Below are 19,837 nucleotides of genomic sequence, written 5' to 3' on the forward strand. Positions count from 1 at the left end.
GGTCAGAACCAGTACTCCTGTGCTGCAGCACACACAAAAAAGGGACGTTTCCCTTTAAAAGCAGTCAGAGAAGGGAGAAAAGCCTTGCGTAGCAAGGAAGAGACAGTATCCTCAGTCTTCAGGTGTCTGAAGACTGCGGCGGTGGCGGCAGCAGCCGCATCCCGAGTGATGAATGAGCATCCAGGCAGTTTGCGGGGAGCAGAGCACAAACCCCACTGCGGGGTGGTGGTGGGGACACCCTGGGGAGAGGCAGGATGCTCGGCACCTCAGAGCTTGGGGGTGTCTTGGGAGAGCTGAGGGCACGGGAAGCAGTGACTGAGCAGGGCTGATGTCTTCATCATCCGCCTGTGCCAGTGGCTTCGGCAAAGACTTATCTCCCGCCCCCGTACTGCTCTGCTGAACAAAGGAGTTGAGAAACATAGCTTGACCCCTTGGCTTTAGGTGGGCTTGGGGCTGGAAAAAGCAACTCTATTTTAAAAGGTGTCGCAAGGGGAGGATAAAAAGGGAATTCTCCAGCCCTGAGTAAAAACTAAATATAAATCCTGTTTTAACCCCTTGCTCGATTTGCTCTGCTGGTTTGGGATCAGTCCTGCAGAAGCCAGGTGATATTTCAGGTGGAATGAGGGCATTTCTAGAAGACACTCTGATTTTCTGTAGCGGAAGGACACTGTGTGTAGGCTCATCTGAGCTGTGCAGTAAGCTGTTCGGCAGTGGCTAGGGAACAGAGTGATGGCTCGACTACATAGTTTGTGCTTCTGCTGGGTCCCTGGTGCGTTGTGAAAAGGGAATTTTGCACAAGACTTGGAGGTGGCCAGAAGCCAAGAAGAGAGGTGTGCAGCAAGGGCAACAGAATCAAAATGCTTATAATCATGTAATTCTGCCAAACAGGGCTTCTGGTAAATTGCACACTCACCCATGAAGGCAGTCCCTGCAGGTCATCTGGAAACCCTTTTGGTTGAATAATCAGTATGAAGAAGCAAAAAACAGGCTGGGCGAGCTGCTTCTGGCCTAAAGTTGAAAATTAGCCTTGCTCATTCATGTAAACTCTCCGTAGCTTTTCGCAGTCCCACAAGACCTCTGAGGTTCTGGGTCCATGGGTATAGCATCAGGCACTGCTAAGGGAAGGAAGCCTGCTGTGGGTTTGGCTGTTAGGGAGTTTCAGGATGACCTCAGCAGAGTAACCTCACTGAGGAGCTAGGCAGAGGTGCTGGCTCCCATCAGGAGGCTACCAGGAAGGTATGCTTGGTTCAGGGCATACATACAGGTATTATGGAAAAGGATGAGTTTAGAGCAAGGAAAAGACGCAGCACTGCAGTATAGTTCCCTTTCCTTCTGGTAGAAATGTTGTTGTATTTGAAGGTATTCAGAGTGCTTTCAAGGGAGAACTGTTAGCTCTATTTTTCCTCTTTTGCTTATTTTCTGTTTCTGATTCAAAGAACTGCTTTGTATTTCCCTGATGAGAATGTATCAGAGCTACGTGCTGTATTTATGTTCCTGAAGTGACGCTTCTGCTCAGTTGTTTGAAGCTATAACTGATGAACTCAGACTTACTGTGGATAGGCAGCAGTTCTCTCTCCTGTGGGCTTTACGTGACTGATCATCTGCAGATCATGAACAAGAGAAGATTTCAGAGGCAAAACAGTGCTTCAGTGGTCTTAGAATGCCTGAGAGCATTAAATTACACTGTAAGGAAATACGTTACGTTTCTTGAGCAAGTACTGTTCCCACCGAGATGAGGAATGGGAGTGCCTGTCTCCTTGGTTAAACGAAGACTTGTCCAAAGGAATCTCACTGGAAGCAGCTCTGCAAAATGCATGTTGAATGAGTCAGACATAAGGACTGCCCACACTTCTTACTTGGCCACCAGAAACATTTACATTGGCCACCAAGAGCTTTAATACTAAAGGCATTTCTCTCATAGAGTTCACCAGAAGTTACAGTATAGTTTTTCCCTCACCTTCTAACATCATTGTTTTCTGTGGTGTTCAATGGAGCCCGGGCTGTATGAAAATGGTACAGACTAAAGCAAGCACTTGGGATGCTGTTGAAAGGGAAGTAATATATTTTCTACAAGTCCACAAGTACCCTGCAAGGAACATGGACAATCACAATGAAAAATCCCTTCTGCCTCGGAAAGAAGAGTAGCATGCAAAAGAAAATGCTAATAGCTCGGGAGCATTAGGAAGCATAAGAATGCAAAAGGATGTAAGACTGTGATCAAAGGAGGGAGAATTGCCTCCACTTTCTTTAACAGTTAAGTAGAACTCTGCAGACAAGAGGGCTGGCCTCTGCAAAGCACCCTGTCAACTACTATTTCATTCCTTCTCACTGAATGGCACCCAGATATAATTTTAGGACCCTTGAAAAGGAAAAGTACTTCTCTGTGTTATTGTGTTCCTCTGGCAAACAAAGTGTAAGGTGGGTTTAAGTCCTTACTTCACAGAGCTTTCCTGTGTACCTTGCAAGATTGCCTTGTGGAAGTCCTTAATTCACAGAGCAGATAGATGAAAGAGCCCTACCCTGCTGTCCCATGGAGTTTTGCAACAACCCACAGAAGGTAAATACTTTACCTGGAGTACCTGGGCTGTGAGTAGGGATTATTGCTGCATCAGTGCAGGAATCAACTTCAGGATAGGACACAGTACACAAGTTAAATTTCTGAGCCATATGTAAATTCATACTACACAGCAATGGGATACAGTATAGTCCTTGCCTACAGTATGAGCCTTCCTGCCAGTATTCCCTTACATTTTGTTGCTGTATGACAGATGGCAGCAGAGGGGCAGTCTGACAAAATGGCGTCTGACATGCAAGAATGGATGAAGCAAAAGTATGGAAATGAATTGCTCCATGCAGAAAAAAAACCACATTCATTAACGCTTGATAAACATTTCTGGAGACAAAACATGGGATGTGAGCGCAGTGAGGCGGTGGGTGGTGCATTTCTGCAGTGGTAGCAGCAAGTTGTCACCTCCACAGATGTTTTTGCAAGTGCAACATACAGGCTTTTGTTCATAACTGACACAAATGCAGAGCTAATGGTGGTGACTCTTGAAAAAGTAACACTTTGTAGCTGAGACTTTGCTCTATCAAAGAATGTTATTGTGTTCTTTGTATCTGCTGTAGTTTCCATGGAAATAAATAGGAGACATTACTTTTGGAGTAGCCTATGTATGATAATGTAATGATCAGCTTCCCCTAAATATCTTGAGGTTTTGCATACCACCTCTTTAGATTCCCTCTGGTGCAAGAGCAACATCTGTGTCTGACTTCTTATGTCTTTGTAAGTCAGAATTCAACAAGTGAGCTGAGCATCACAGGCCCTGTTTCCTCCTATTTGAGGTTAATGCTGTGTTTCCTCAGTGTGACATCTGCCGCAGAAGGATTTTGGTGGAGCTTTTATCTGTCCTATGCTTGCGTGGGAGTCAGGAGAGGCTTTTCATGGAATAGAAGGCTTTCTCCTTTGGAAATAAGGGAGCTAATTATGTCTCCTCTAAAGAGAAGCAATTGTTTTTCTTTTTTGTTGTGAGAGGATGACATTTCCATCATCCCTCAGCTTTTCATTCCAAAACAGTGTTGTGATTGTGATGCTGAGTCTTGGAAAACTCCCGGATTTGCAGGTTGATTTTTGCATGTTTCAAACATCTGGGGACAAAATTCAGCTGACTGGTGAATGTGAACTCTGCTAGAAAATGCTGAAAAACTGGAGGGGTAGGTGGGTAAATCTAACCCAGCTGTCCATTTCATACATAGCTGCTTTCAAATTTAGCTTGCTGTTTTCCTAGTAAACTGTTTATAAGCACTTTGTAATCTGCACATGCAAGCATTATCAGAAATGTCTGGCAAGTGCAGGGGATTAAGATGTACAGGCCTAAGTTGGTATGATTTAAGTGAACTTCAGATTTTCTTCTGTTTTTTAATGATTGCTCTGCTGCTTTCAGGAATAGCTGCAGAAAGTGTCTCCAGCCACGCCTGTTCTCTTCAGAGAATTAAGCTCATTTGCTTATCATTTGGACTTTCTTTTAGCTTCCTGTATGTAATTGTTTTGTCTTTAGTACTTCCCTTAGACATGTGTTATCTTCTGACATAACAAAGTGTGTTGAAGTGAAATATCTTTCAACTCAGTGTTAGATGTGTTGTGTAGTGCAGACATGAAGGAGTAGGAAAAGCCTCAGGTAAGCAATTACACTCAAATGTAACCATTCGGAAGATGCAGGACCCACATCATCTGTAGAAGTAATGAAAATACCACCTTCCTCAAGTTTAAAATGCATTCATTTAATTGGTCTCCATGCAGTAATGCTCTGTTGGCGGGTGGGTGCATCTGCATTGCAGCATACATAGTGTACTGTATATTTGGTCATAAAAGTGGTTGAGTGAGGTAATTCAAGGGAGAAATTTTCTACACTGCAAACTGTCACTATGTGGAAAAGATCATCTATTTTATTTTGGGGAATGATTCAGCTCAGGTTTAGACTGGTAAAGTTAAGGAGTTCTGTGTTATGACCCAGAAAGACTCGGAAATACTGCAGTGGTATAAACGAGATTTGGACAGTAATGTTCTAGATGCAGCTTCATAAATAGTGAGGCAGGCCTTAGATTGCAAGACCCACCTCTAGGGACAAAGAACTATGAGATGGAATTTGCTTTCCATTGCTGCCTACCTCTGATCTCATTTTGTAGGAAGAGTACCATAGACTTTGAGATAAAGATACAGGCCAAAGCTAAGTGCTCCTAAAAGTCCAAGCAGACTGAATAATGCATTGGGAAGTATAATGAAGATGTGGAAAAAAATTCTTTGATTCCAGAGAATAGCGAAAACTTTATGTCTTTCCTGCTTTTTTTCTCCTATAATCTCTTGCCATTGTTAATGATCTGTAAGTAACTAATTCTTTCAAAATAGGAAGGATGACATTCTGTTTCCTGAAGGCCACAGCACTTGGTCATTTCACTTTTTGTGGAAGAAAACTTCCTGAGGAGCAAAGCTGGGGGGCGTTCATGGCATGCAGATGCCATACTCAGCCTAGTGGCAGCAAGATCTCAAGGGGGCACACCAGAACTGCCTGTAGAAAGCAATTGTCTCTGGGATGTGTCACCAAGAACGTGGGAAAGTTGAAGTGCTTTGAGATGCGCTCCTACCACTTTCCCACAAGCGTGGCGCTGTAGCTGGACAGCTGTCATCTACCTCCCAAGTCAGGCTCTGAGATTTTTCATCAAGATTTTTTGATTCCAGTCTACTTTGTGGCTGTGTGTAAGCCTTAGATGTAGCCTAGATATGCAGTATTCCTTCTGAGGTTTCTGAGTTCACTTGAGCAGCAGGAATAGATTTATACCTTGCCAAGCTTTGCCACATTCAGTAAACATCTAAGGTATGAATACTTGTCTTATTGCTGTCTGATTCTGAGAGTTTTGTGGGTTTTGATGAGCTGGGGAGAAGGATGAGAGAAGAGTGCTCATTCTGTTACTTCATGTTCACCAGAGTTAGTTTGACTGGACCATGGTGTAAGGATGTGCCCAGCACTGTCTGGGCTCTCCTTTCTCAAGGAGATTTAGTGAATGAGGAGAAGGAATGACTTTGCTTATCCTCACTGCCTGTTCAGAGATGCTTGTGAGCATCTCTTTACACTGTTGTTTGTAAATCTCCCTTGCCAAGAGGTTTCTTGATCCTGATAGTGATGTTGATTGGTTGCAAGATGTCATCAGCTCCTCCAGCAATAAGGGGTCGATGTGTGATGGAAAAAATATGAGAAGAGCAGGGATAAAATAGCTGAGAAACAAAATGTTCCTTCATTGCTGCCTTTGATCTCTTAACTCCCAGCTGTGAGAGATCCTGGATGCTGATGGCAGCAATCGACTAATTTTCTGTAGCTTCTGTTGCATGTACAAAACAGAAGATGTTGTCTTCACTGAGGGGAGTACAAAGTCTTGCTGTAATGTCTTTTGTTGCAGGCTGACCCTGGGGAAAGACAGGGAGTGAGTACAGGCAGACTCAAGGCTGAAGTAAAATCTGCAGCTTTATTTCTCTCTTCTCTCTGCCTCTTGCTTTGTACTGCAGTTCCCACCACATTTGCCATCCTTTTTGTACACTGAAACCCAAGTACAACTCCCAGCCAGCATCGATGTCTCTGCTGCCTCATTGATGTCAAAGGAACAAACAGAATGGGCAGGCACTGTGGGGAAAGCTGTTGCAGCAGGGCTAGTATCATCTTGAAAACTTGGCTCACTTCTCAGCACTGAAGCACAGTAGCTGCAGGAAGGGGAGATTTTGCAATATCCATTGATGTGCCCAGCAGTAGTTCATTCCTCACCTGAGACTGGGACCGAGTCTATGAAAATAAATTTGCCATGAGAGTCACCAAAGAAGTGAGGTTACCGGGGTTTGAGCCTCTTTTCTGCTGGCTAGATTCAGATTGCCCAGAGATTAAGGTATTTCAAGGTCACTGCTGATTTCCCATGCTGTTAAGTCCTGTCTTGAAAGATATGAAGACATGTCTGTGGTTGAGATGGCTCTGCATTAAAAGGGTATCATTCCACATGTATATAAGTGGGCAGAGATGTTTGAAACTGAAGAACTAATTCATTTCTTTTTGGAGAGAAAACTGCTTTTTCAGGTCTTACCATCTATAGAAGGGATCACATTTGTTGAGAGAAACCTATATAAAAAGTGAAATATTGAAAAATCTGACCCACAGTTATGCATATTGAATTCCTTTTCATTGTTATAATCCAGATTCATATTCCACATCTCTTTTACGCCAAAAAAATGCATGGATAGGAGCCTGATTGAGCCTGGGAAGAGACTCGGGTAGGATCTCTCTTACTGTTTCTTCTTCAAGTAAATGTATGCAGAGGAAATGCAGAGAATGCGTAGGCAGAGACCACAGGGGAGGCAATATCTGAGCAAGTGCTCAGAATACCTATTTTACGCAAAAGCAAACTAATGTCAGCATCATAAATAAGGTCTTGGCATCACTATACGCAAGCCAGGCTGGACACAGAAGTGGTAACGCAGAGCTGGCACAGGTCAAGCTGGAGCTGCTGTTCACACTGTAGTGTGCTACAGACTGCTGCAGACCCATTGGAGAAGAAGGCAGGGAGGCCAGCAGTTGCTTGACCTCCCTGAATACACAGCCACTGGCTCCACAGCTTGGCAGAGAGTCAGCTCTCATCTCTGTCTGCCACTAACAGGCCGCCCCTCAAGGTTCCCTCTTCAATGCAAAGCAAAGTGCAAGCATGAACTTTGTAGGTCTGTGTCGCCCTTGGCCTTGTTGTGGTTCCTGAATGAGGTCAGTGCTGCTGTTTGTCTGGGACTGTCTCTCTGGGAGGTGTGTTGTGCTTCAACAGCATGTTGAGAAAGTGGACCAAGGGGGAGAGCAGTGGTTTCTTCAGTCTCTGCTTCCTTTGCTGTTGGCTGTGTGGGGCTGTAGGAGGTGGTAAATCTCATTAGATACATACCATTTGCATGTCCAGGAGTTTTTTAACTCAGCTGAGATGAGACCCTGGCATACATGTAAATACAGATACCCAGTGAAGTGGCATGCAAAACTGAAAAGCAGAGGGATACAGTAGAAGAACAGAAATCATGTTATATGTTTTCCAGTGTTTGAAATAGTTGATGTCATTATGCTTTTCATGGAGCAGCACAGAGCAGCAGGAATGTCTGGCTTTCTGCCTCTGATCTCTGCAATGCTCCAGCTACTCTGCCTGCTCTCAGAGCATTTGTTATTTGCCTTGTTTCTTTGAGATGGCCATTAAGGAAAGATTTAGAGAAGGAAACAGCATCTATCCTATTGATTACTTCAGGAAGAGTGTTAGGGAGAAAGAGTAAAGGACGTTTGTGTAAGACAATGCCGAAGAGATAAACAAGGCCAGTATGACTAATGGAGAGAGCAAGGAATAGAGAGAAAGAGGCTATCTGAGACATGTAGGACATGGTAGAGTTTATCCTTTGAAGTTTCTCCAAAAGCGTCCTTTTAAATTTCTCTTCCTACTGCTGATGGACTCCCTGAAGGATCCAGTCCATGGTGCTGCCGGCATCTCCGCGCTGTCTCATTGCCTTTCCTGGATACTCCTAGTGCTCCTGGGAGCCACTCTGTCTTATCACATGCCTCAACCGATGCTTTCAGAAGCTCTGCACTGTGTTCTTGGCAGGACATTATGCTGTGCTGTTCTATACCAACTTTTGTGCTTGCCCATATTCCCTTAATGGGATTCAGCAGCTTCTGCCTCCTCCACCATCTCTGGCTCAGACATTCCAGCATTGTCTTTGGTGCTGCCATATGAAATCTGTAAGGTCTCTATTTCTCCCTCTCAGCTCTGTGTTTGGCACTCTGCACTTGTACTGTTTGAGGTTGAACTATCCATATCCCTCTGTTTTGCAGCTTGTTTCCCCTCTGAGTGTAGTGGTTGCTTTCCTGTAGCTGAGCGTAGTTCCCCCCAGGGCATTTGAATAGCAGTAAGTCCTTCTGGGGGAAGATGGGATACGAACTGCACCACACTGTTAGGCTGGTCTTGTGTTCTATAATGTACGTGTCTTGAAAAGAGCCCAAAGAAAAAAAAAAAAAGATTGTTCATGAGACCTGTGTCACAAGTGTATGTTTATTGGACCTTAGGGAGAAGAATTTGAGGGGAGTACTGCCTACAGCACTGCTTGTGGGGGCCAGGCACTGGTTTCTAAGTTTGGGGTGAGCACTACAGAGTTAGGGTGGCAGGGACAGCTTTAGAGCAGCAGCTGTCACTCTTTGGAAAGGCTTGGCAGTGGCTGCTGATTTGGAGTAATGGGTTTCTCATAACAAACTGGGCTGTATGTGAGTCATTTTGTTTTTTTCCCCAGATGAAAAAAAGAAAACAGCTGTGCAAGCATTTTGCTTTGGGTAAAAGCAAGCAGCACATCAAAATTAGAAACCAAGATAAGGGACGGGGGGAAAAGGCAAGTAAAAGATTGGGTCCTTTCCCCCACAGAGAGGCTGTTGGTTTATGCTCAGTCCCCTGCACTGCTTGGTGCTGGCAGCCAGGATGAGGCGCTCACCACGGCGATGGGGGCATAGGGAGACTCTTTGCCTTGCAGTATAAAGGGGCTGATTCTGCTGACTGCTGGCAGGGCCTTGCGCGTCACTCACTTGCTAGCAGTGTACCACCAGGCAGCAGATAATCTCAAGTGCTGAATGAATAAATCCACTCCTTGTCAGCTCCCATCAGTGTCCCTTGCATGAAGCCCTGATGCTTCTTAAAGAAGCATACGCTGTGGTTAAGTCTAATGGCTGTATGTACTCTGTAGCCTATGGCAGAGGACTGAGAAACGCTGCAGGTGTTAACTGCTGAGTTAAAGCATGAAGATCTCGGGAGGGATTTTCTATGATTAGATAACCACTGGGCTCCAGACTCCATTACTTCAGGGCCTTGTAATCAACAGGCCAGGCCAGGTGGCCCTGCCTGCTGTGGAGGCGCAGTGAAGCCAGCAGAAGGGACATGGTGAGAATTCTCAGTCGTTATGCCACATTTTGAAATTCACAGCAGCTCTTGCGATGCAGTTTTGAAGGGACTGTGGAAAAATACTTGTTTCAATAAAGACAAGTGGAAACTGACATTCTATTATAGCAGCAGTTTGTGGAAAATGAGTTCCCTACCGAAGATTCATGGCATGAAAGTTTGCACATGCAAATTTTAACATCAAATATGCAACTCGCTTGTTTGTAACACATACCTATTTTCATTTTCATTTATGGGGAAATAACTTTGAGAAGCACACATGCAAACAAAAATTGTGATTGAACGAGCCCATAATAGAGCTTTCAATAAAATGAAGAATTGCTCAGCTTTCCAGTAATTTTGTCTGTTTGTTGTGTTTTGTGCAGCATTGTCGAGCTGCCTGATTCTATGTATATCTAAATCTAGTTTCCACTCCTCATTTACCCAATTTTTATAGAATCTTCTCATAATTGCTAGTACTTAGTGGAAAACCTGAATTCATGTTAAAGCGTTTAATTAGTCAAAATTGTGTAATAGAAGATTTCTTCCAGATACCACTTAATGATCATTAGAAGGTCTGATTCAAAGCCCACTTAATTCAATTGATGTCTTTTGTTGACTTCAATACACTTTGAATCTGGCTCACTATATTCAGAAATTTGAAGCTAATGGCTGGAGTAGCAGCAGGAAATACTCTCTTGTAGGTGGCCAACTTTTGTGGTTCTCCATTTGCTTCTATAATGGCCTGCTGAAGAAGTTTGGGATAAATGTAATGAAAGGCCACTTTCACTAAGTGAAATATCAATTAAACACAGAGCTGCAGAGGAAGATCTTGTAATGTTTTATCGTTTAAGAACTGTTCTTTTCCACTTCTACCCTGTTTGTGTTTCCAATTAAAGTAAAGATACAAGGAGTCCAGTATGATATTGCTTACATTATAGTAATGACTTAAGTTTGTTTGGAAGAATGATATCCCCGCAGCAGTGACCCCATAGGACATGCTGGGTTTACAACTGTAAACTTGTATAAAACTATTTCTATTTAAATGTTGTACTCTCAAGAATAGTCTTTTTTATTATTATTCTGTTATTATGGAAAAGGATGAAAAGCAAACTTTGGTCATCACCAAAGTGAGCCATTTTTAAAATAATTTTTAACTTTCAGACCCACATAAGCTTCACGGTAGCAAAAGTAGAAAGACTGTAAGGTCTGTTCATGGAACATGAATTGGTATGGCAAAAACGCAGACTTTCTGGAGAGCTGGAAGAGATTCATTTCTTGCTGTCTGGTACTTTTAGTTTTGCCCATTAGGAAGAATTCAAAACACATGCACAGCCTGCAGGGCTTTCTTGCTCCTCACCAGCCAGGTCACCTATTTGAATGCGGATACAAGAGGGAAGGAACCTTTCTTCATCACTGAGACATATGTGATGAAGATGACACACGTGGCTCCCTCCACCTGCTCTCCTTGCCTTGTATGTGAATTTGCACCATGTTTGTCTGTGATTTGGAAGGCGAGGGAGCAGAGCACTTGTCAGCTGTGGAAACTGTGCTGATGAGATGGGTTTAAACAAGAGAGATTCCTCTGGGAGAGAAGGAGGGTGAAGTAGAGGCGGCAGAGAGGAAGTGGAGCTTTGCAGTATTCCTCTAAGGGTCGTGTTGCCCTCATGTTGCTCTTCGTCATTAGCTGAATCACTGGAGCATCCTGTCAAATCAGCCTCCTGCATAGATTTTTAAAGCCTCTAATTGGCACCTGCACGGTTACAAGTTAGCAGTGTGTCTCCATTTGCCCTGCATAGACTTCCACTGCTTTACCCTTTAGCTCCAAGGCACTGGTGTGCTTCACAGCCAGTAATCTGCTCTGGTATCAGGCAGCCCAGGCTATTGCTGGGATCCCATCACATGCCCTGGTATCTGTGTAATGCAGAGGGCTCCACTTTTTTTCCTTTTTGTTTTAACTACTATGCAAATGTTTCTCCATGTGTACTGTTTAGCACAGATTCTGAGCCTCCCCAGACAGGCTATTCTGAGTTTGGCCTGTTTTCTGATAATTGCTTCTGCATTACAGCAAACACCCCTGCAGGGTTTCTATGCTCTCCTGTCCTTGCCAGTTCTGAGCTGGACAGCACTGTGTGGCCTGAAAGCACAGCAGTGCGCAAAAACAGGCATGGCAATAGCTGCCAGAGCTCTAGGGAAGAAGCCAAAGCTACCTGCTTTATAAGGCCTCTTCTGTTTTGTAGGAAGGTGACACCACTCCTTTGGTGCCAGGTCCTCCATCAGTAAAGTTGCTGTTGAGATCTACAGTCTGCATCCAGCACTTAACAATTTCTGGCTTCTCTGTGAGAAAGGAACCACGAGAGCCACCCAAAGACAAAAGCTGCAGCAGTCACTTTGAGAAAGTGGCCCACTGCTGGTTTCTGGGAACCCTCATATTTCTTTGGAAGAGAGAAGAGAAGGGGCACTGCCATAAGATTTTTGAGGAAGATCAGTTTGGCTGTTCAGAGACCTGGGAGTCTCTTGTTGTTGATGCAGTACAGCTGCCAGTGTCTTGTCAGTGGGCCCAGACAATGAGAAGTATAAAGACTTCTCCTTCATAAAGCTCCTTCTCACTGAAGGCTTGTACAGGGTCCCACTTTGAAGGGTAGGTTGGTTTTTATCCCTGGTTTATTTGCTTTTTCTTGTCTAATTTTCTCTTACTGAACACAGGCCGTGCAGTACTATAACTGAACTGCCATCTCTGAGCAGCACTCATAAATCACTGCCTCATCTCTTGCTTTAGGACAGTAGCCAAGCAGGACCCTGCCGAGATGCTGCTATCCATCATTTACTTGGTCTGAATGTGCTTTGCTGAAGCACCCACCAAGAGGTTTTTTGGAAGTGAATCTCCAATGCAATCATTTAGCACATCTACAGGGAGTTTCATTGTACAGTTGCAGGAAACTCACAGGATGGAGAATGGGTTTGAATGACCACTGCCATAGCTAGAGCAGTGGTTGTGTTCCCCTTGACTTATGGGGTCTCGCTAATCCAAAGGGAAGTGTGCTGTGGGAGCTTCAGCTTCTGAGCAGTTTTGGTGCATGATGCTGATGTCTGAATCTGATTACTATGGAAGAACTGTGAGGGGAGTGGGTGCTTTTTCTGTTTTACTTCTCCTCATCCTTGAAGCAAATCCAACTTCCGCAAGCTCTCTGCAAATGTCACTGTATCCCATAGGGTAAAAGAGTAACAAGTTTTTTTTGAAGAGGAGACAAAAATTACATAAATTAGCTCTACTGCCATTTTGTTTCGTTGGAGTAGCTGTTCAGTTGAGATCTACTGAGGTCTTGTTTCCTGTTTGTATAAGTGGCTTTCGTCTGAGTGCTAGTCCTGAGCCAATTATGCCTATAGAGCTGTCAGCATCAGGTACTGTGTATCTCTGAGTAAATACTATTTCTGAAAGTGCTATGTACTTACATGTGTACACACTGATGCACATACACAATTCCAGTAGAGCCTCCTGATACACTTTTCCTCACTTCCTTGTAGTAGCTGTTTCCAGAGATCACAGGCATGGAAGTGAGTCTCTTTTGAGTCTGCAGTGGTGTCTCTGAAGGAATAAGACTGACACATGAAAAAACACACTTTTCTCCATCCTGATACATGAGAAAGGCCAGGTGTGATGCTCTTGTGTGGTAGCATCGAGGAAGAGAGATCTGGGGTGATAGCCAATGTTCTGGGAGATCCTCCTCCTCCTATTGCTGGAGAACAAGCACTTTCTAATTTCCTGCTGAGTATCTTACTGGCACTCAAAGAAAGTTGTCTGTGTTCAGGTTTAGTAGAGGGTGATATCTCAGGAAATTAAATGACATCAAGAACTAAGGCTATACTAGAACAAGTTCCTAATTATTTGTCTGAGCCCTGCTGAGGAGATGTTCAAGGATGCTTTTGTAGTTTGTTCGTGTTTGGATTCTTAGGATAACAGCTTCAAGACAATCATTTATTTGAAGAACTGAAAAAAAAAAAAAAGCCCTATATAGTTGTTCTTGTTTTCTTCTTTAGGGCATTTTCTTGACTTTATGGATTCCTGGAAATTTCTGTGCTGTTCAGACACCATGCTATTGCAGAGTTTATTTCAGTTATCTACAGTCTCCACAGTTCTACGTTAGCTCCCTTCAAGTTAGCCTGGGTCAAATCAGAGCAGTCACAGTGTGGCTTTGAGCAGCACTGAGCAATTTTGCTAGCAGCTGAGGAGCTGCTCTGACTTCATCTCTAATGAATACCCTTAGTAATTTCAAGTTAAAACCACGCTGCAGTCATGATAGGAATTTTGGGTAAGAACAAGACTTGTGCTAATTACAGAGACTTAGTCACAACTTATTAACTCAGTGTTGAAGACACGCTCTTAGAAGTAGCTCTGCTTGGGCAGATTGGGAATTGAGAGAAAACAAGGTCTTACGCTTAAGGCTCTGAACACCAAAGCTCCAGTAATTGGGTTTAATTTCTTGTTGTATCTTGTGCTTCTTATGTCACCTCTTTTATTTCTTTCTCTTTCTCTGCCTCAGTTCTGAAGCTCTGAAATAACAATACTCTTTTTGCCCTTCATCTCCCCCACATACGATGCCAGTTCTTCAGGATGGGAATTTTCTCATATTGATGGAGCATGCAGTGCATAGTGCAGTGTGGCCAATTGTGCATATGAGAGGCCAGGAGAGCCCACAGTGCCATGCTGGAGCTTCTGTACTTTGAGGATACGTCAGGGCTTTGGGTGGTGGGGCAGCAGTAGTTTCAAATGCTCCTAGAGCTCCTGGCACTGATTTGATTTGGGACTCTTCTTTCAACTTTGAAATTTTGCCATTTTTCTGCCCTGCATTGCAGGGAGTGCTGAGACCAAATAATTAATAAATGTATGTATTTATTTAGTGTTAAATACTGTTATAAGTTGAAGAATCCTATGCATATCAAGAGAAGTGGGAAATAGGTAAGTGGGAAGAAAATGTGTTATGATATATGATGCATTCCAATATTTAGCTTCTAATCTTCTGTATTTCTTTTTGTTGTTTGTTTTTTTCCAGGTGGAGCGGGAAATAGCCATCCTGAAGTTGATAGAGCATCCCCATGTTTTAAAGCTGCATGACGTTTACGAAAATAAAAAATATTTGTAGGTATTACTGGCTTTTGCCAGAGAAAGGGGAAGGGAAGGGAAGGAGGAAGGATGGGAGGGAGAGGAGGGGGTTTGGACCTCGCTGGCTCTTCCAAAAGAGCAGAGCACATTGTATTTGCACTCTTAACCGGTGTCCATGTTTGATACTTAAATGAGTAAGAAACAGAAAGAAATTTTACTGGCTTTTCTCATTTTCTTCTCTACTTTCCTTATATGCTGTTTCATTTTCCTACTTAAAATGGAGGAGAGAGAACAAACCAATGTTTTCTATCAGCCAACAAGAGAGGAGGAACGTTTGAAGATTTGTACCTGTACTATCAGGAAACATTTGCAATCAAAACTGTGACAGACTGTTAAGTGAATAATTTGGATATCCTCCTGTGCCTAATAGTTTTCACTGAATCTCTTGATGCTTGCCAGCAGTATTTTAAACATGCTATCAACAACAATTTTTATTTTTAAAGGCTACTGAAACGTCCTCATGATTTTGCAGTGGCAGTTAGCTAGCAAAGCCTTCTTTTTTCAGATCACTGCAGTGCCAGGCAGGGATGCTGTCCACAGACAGAGTCATTTCAGCTTGACAGGGCACTAGACACGTTGAATCTGTTGTCAAACAAACAGGCCATATTAATCTTGGCACAACAGGAAAAAAAATCAATGCTCTCCAAATGGAAAAGGGCAAACCAGTAGAAAACTCAATGTTATTTTCATCTTCTTAGCGGGTTATTGCAAGTAGAAGAGAGTGTTTAAAGGAATTAAACAATTTTTAAAAACCAGCATCCGTCAGTGACCTCTCCACAATGTCACAATGCAAGAAGGGAATAAATGTTTACCCAAAGAAAGCATTTTGAATGAAAGTAACAGTCCCTCATGGGCTTTTCAGCCAGCCTTGTTACTGGGCCACTGAACTCCTTTTCTAGGAAGTGAGGCTTCTGTGCCAAAAGGTTCGCTTAGTGGAGCAGTCAGTAATTTGTTTTGGATTCCCCATCCTCCTGTGGGGCACAGCCTGCCATTGGCAGTGAAGTGGGGTTGCCAGAGTGCACTCGTGCAGGCACGTGGTGTAGGCTGGCTCAGATGCTCTCCGGGCTGCATACTGAGTGCTCTGTTCTCAGTGGCAAAAATGGTCATGACTCCATTAAGTGAGGTTTGTCCCAGCTGAAAACAGAGGCCCAGATCAGATGCAGTCTGCTCAGTGTGCAGGAGATGGTTAGCACATATGAGGCTTTACAAGCACAATGTTCTCCTTTTATCCTGAAAAGGAAAGATTGGTACCACTTGAAAGAGTGCATGCCACTTTATTCTGGTTTACAAGAAGTTAAAATCAGGCCCCCCAGCTTTCTTTTAGGTAAGAGAGAAGTTATATTCCTGTTTATTTGAATGTTTCACAATTTGGATGTATGTGCACACAGACACATGGGCACTGGCATAAACCCAGCCTGCAGCTTATGTTTTCGAGGTCGGTGTAGTGTACTTGGTGAAAACAGTGTAGGAATTGTGGCAAAAAACAAGGTAGGAATACATGAGGGACAACGACTTGAGGTGAAGAGATGGATTATAGAAGCACTGAAGCTTTCTACTTACTCTGAACACCTGCAGAGGCAATAGCTGAGCTAAGTAATCCTTCATCCCTCCCAGAAGGCTTGGGGCATATTTTGCTCCAAGCCAAGAATATCTAGTGCTCAGAGCAGTGGGAATAGCCTTACATGAAGACTTCCAAAAAATGACTGTATTTTCTGGTAGATTTGCTATCTTCCTGATGAAAATCACCCTGTAAAGGGAAGCATCCCATATCTTCAACCTGTATCTGGAGTTCCAGGCTTCTAGATATGTTGGGCTTCAAAGCAGGCTGTGTCAGTCACACAAAATTATCTTTCTGCCATAGCTCCTGGCTCTGTAAGACTGAGCTGTCTGCCTCTACCCACAAAAGCACTGAGTCCCTCTGCTGAAAGACACTGATTCCGTGAAACTGCCAATGACTCCTAATTGTAATTCATTTTTTATTAGTCACTATTTTAAAGAAAGGGCATAATGCAGTGCTGCTGCCAAGCCTCTCTATTTAAAATTAGAAACAGCCATAGCCTTGCATAAATCTAAGAAGTGGAAAAGAGTGCCTGTGTTAGGCTGAAATGTGTGTGGGATGAGAAGTGAGGATGAATGTACATTCCTAAATAAGGCACAGTGACCTCTGGTTCTCACCAGCATCAAAAGAGGGATTGCTCTCTGGTTGTGGCAGCACCTTTCCATCATGCCTGCCATTTCAACAGTAACGACAGTGGCATCGTTTCAGAGAAGCTTGTGAATTATGGGCGATATTTCAGGTGCCAGAAACTAATCACGATGCATCACCAAGGAGTGTTTCCTCGATAAATGTTAATTTCACAAGTCGTGTTTGACTCTTGGTTTATGATTTCATTTGTGAAAGGGGGCTTTAGTTGAGTAGATTCCTAATGCATCCATGAATCAAGTTCTTTTTCCATAGTTTGTTTAACACTATAAATGAGTTTCAAAAAATAATAACAAAACTTTGTTAGCATGTCTGTATTAACCTAGTAGTTATTTTTCTTTTTTTAAATTTTATTTTTTTTATATTAAGATGGTTGGAAAGATGGAGATAGTAATGAGCCCTAAGACTTTGAACTTTGTATTCTGCATTTTCACTTGTCATACCTAACCATAAGGCCATGGACTACAGATCTAGGTACACAGGGGAAGATGCTGCTCCACAGCAGCTCTCTGTATGTGTACCAATACAGCATCCCAGACATACGTTGTGTTGGCTAAAATAGCATTATTGCACACAGTTGGTCTATCTAATATTTGTTGTGTGATCACACTGACAGCCTTCAAGCAAAATTGGGTCCCCACAGTAGCAGATAATTTAAAAATAGCTATAGGCAATCAGTGCCTCCCTCTCTCCCAATAGATGATGTTAACAGACAAAACAGCCTGGGAGGATGATCAAGGGGATCACCCTTCCCATTTTAAAGATAGAGAGTGAGGTAAAGCAGCCTGGTATTGACTAACCCCAGTATGCTTTTGCTGATTCCTAATGGAAGATGGTCAAATGAGCCACCAGAATTTAAATGTGCACCAGTAATTGTGACTAACCAAGTTCAGATGATCAGGAATTGATGAGAAATGTGAATAAACTAAGGGAATAAGAAAAGTGACAGCAGAATTGAGCTTTAGACATATTCATTAATGTGTGTTGGAGTGGAAGCATTCCTTCGGTCACATGGTTTCTGCATTGCACGTAAACTGCAAGAATTTGGGTGATAGTCCTCTTTCTTCTGTGCTATGTATGGTAAAGGTCTTTCCTGAATTGACCCTAGATGGTGTTTAGTAAGGAAGGGAGGAGTTCTTACAATATTAATGGCACTAGCAAAGTGAATGAGCCAGAGGTTCTTACTAGCAGACTTGTTGAAGAAAAAATAGGGGGAAACGTGCAAAGACCTGTCCTTTAGGAGTGGCTCAGATTTTTTCTAAGAAGCAATTATATGTTTTTATTTTTAAATCACTTGTACATTTACATAATGTACATTTACTGTATCTTATGCAGTAAACTCAATTTTTCTTTTAATCTTATGAAATAAATTGTCCGGCTGTTGAAGGAGCTGCTAGCATGGCAGTGTAAGTGCCATCATGTAGTCCAGTGTAGAAGGACCTTCCCCTTCTGAAGCAGATGTGTCAAAGTATTATAGGTGACTCTGGAGAAGTCCTGATAGGGCTGGCATCATCTGTTCCATCTCATTTCATCATCTGTTTAGTTTAAATTATGGGAGTTTTGGCAGGGAGTGGGAATAAGACAGAATAAAGATGTCATACCGCTCTGTGCCCTTTTCTTTTAGTTGTTTGTACCTGTATTTCTCAATTCCCTTTCTATCAGCATGACAGTATACATACCTGTGCATTTCTGTTAGCAGGTACATACAGATATTTATATAGCCATTATTTATATCCATGCATTTGTTTATCTTTTTAATTTTCTGGGAACATTTATTTTAATCTCTCTAGGGTCTGACTTACTCAGCATTTTAAGCAGAGAGAGTGCTTTGAGAGTGGACATCAGAATATTGGCATCGTCTCCTGTTCTCTGAAATGCACTGTGCATTCATCAGCTCTTTTTCCAGGCACAACAGTTCCCCTTCATCATTCAGCAGCCCAGTGCTAGCTCTGGGCAGGTGCCCAACCCTCACTGCAATGTACACAACACGCCACCTCCTGATTTCAGAGGTGAAGGTGCTTCCCAGTGAGCCAGATAACAAAATTAAAATGTCCTCCTCCCTGCGAACAGCTCACATTCCTGGCTTAGACAAGGCTGACTGCCAGCAGGAGTCAAAGACTAACAGCTCTGGTGTTGTCTGCAGAGGCATTCATACTGCTGGTCCTATCCTGCAGGGTTTTGCTGTAATTCTGTTCCTTTTTTCTTGAAAACTAATTGTGAAGTGACAGAGGATGCGAGAAACAGAAGAGAAAGGTTCTGCTTGTTCTTTTGTTACCAGTAGCACAGAACTTTGGCATTCAGCCCACCCATGGGGGGAAATAAGAAAGGCAGAATGAATGCTCAGAACGTTGGGGTGGTTTCCAAGAGCTCAGCACTGAAAATCACTTTCTTGGTAGGCACTCTTGGTAATCTGGGTGTGGGGTGTTGGATGCCGTGGATATAGTGAAAGAAAACAAAACATGGTTGGAGGGCAAAATGGTGTTTAATCTAGGCTGTGGTTGTACACAAGAGAAATACTCATAACCAGCAACTTTGGCCTCTTCTGTGACAATCTCCAAGTGCAGGTGGCTGAGGGCAAGGCAGGCAGTGTTAGGAGCAGAGCCAGCGTGTGTGGGGCTGTGCAACACAGGTGGGCCTGGTGATGAGGAGGGGCGGAGGGGAGCAGTGTGGAGGTGGTGCCTCGGCCTGCAGCCCCTCTGCAGGGTGCCAGCTGGGCATGGAGTTGGGCTTGCATAAGAGAGGGGCTGGTGGTTAGTATTACAGTTTGCTCAACATGGCCTTAGCAAACTCTGTGTGAAAATCCGGCTGTGTTTTCTCCTCTTTGCTCAACAATGCATGCTTGTGTAGCTCCCATGGCTTGGGAGGAAACAGGTCCAGAGTGCTGCAGTTCTGTGACATGAGTGAAGGTGAAGAGGAGATGCAACTCCACATCCATATTGAGTTGCCAGAGTTCTCCTTCAGGCCCCAGCAGGTAACTTTGTGTGCATCTGAGCTTTGGGTGTTAA

The 19,837-nt window shown here is 43.4% G+C and overlaps 1 protein-coding gene across 19 annotated transcripts in view; it reads left to right on the top strand.

The window, feature by feature from the left end:
* BRSK2 (BR serine/threonine kinase 2) overlaps positions 1-19,837 on the top strand; it is a 288,040-nt gene that overhangs the window by 171,622 nt on the left and 96,581 nt on the right. For all 19 annotated transcript variants that reach the window (XM_032444828.1, XM_032444827.1, XM_032444826.1 and 16 more), the window contains one exon: positions 14,520-14,605. In XM_032444828.1, coding sequence (XP_032300719.1) covers positions 14,520-14,605 — 86 coding nt within the window. The remainder of the gene's footprint in view (positions 1-14,519; positions 14,606-19,837) is intronic.

Source organism: Coturnix japonica, chromosome 5 (genome assembly GCF_001577835.2).
Source record: "Coturnix japonica isolate 7356 chromosome 5, Coturnix japonica 2.1, whole genome shotgun sequence".
NCBI classification, from domain to species: Eukaryota; Metazoa; Chordata; class Aves; order Galliformes; family Phasianidae; genus Coturnix; species Coturnix japonica.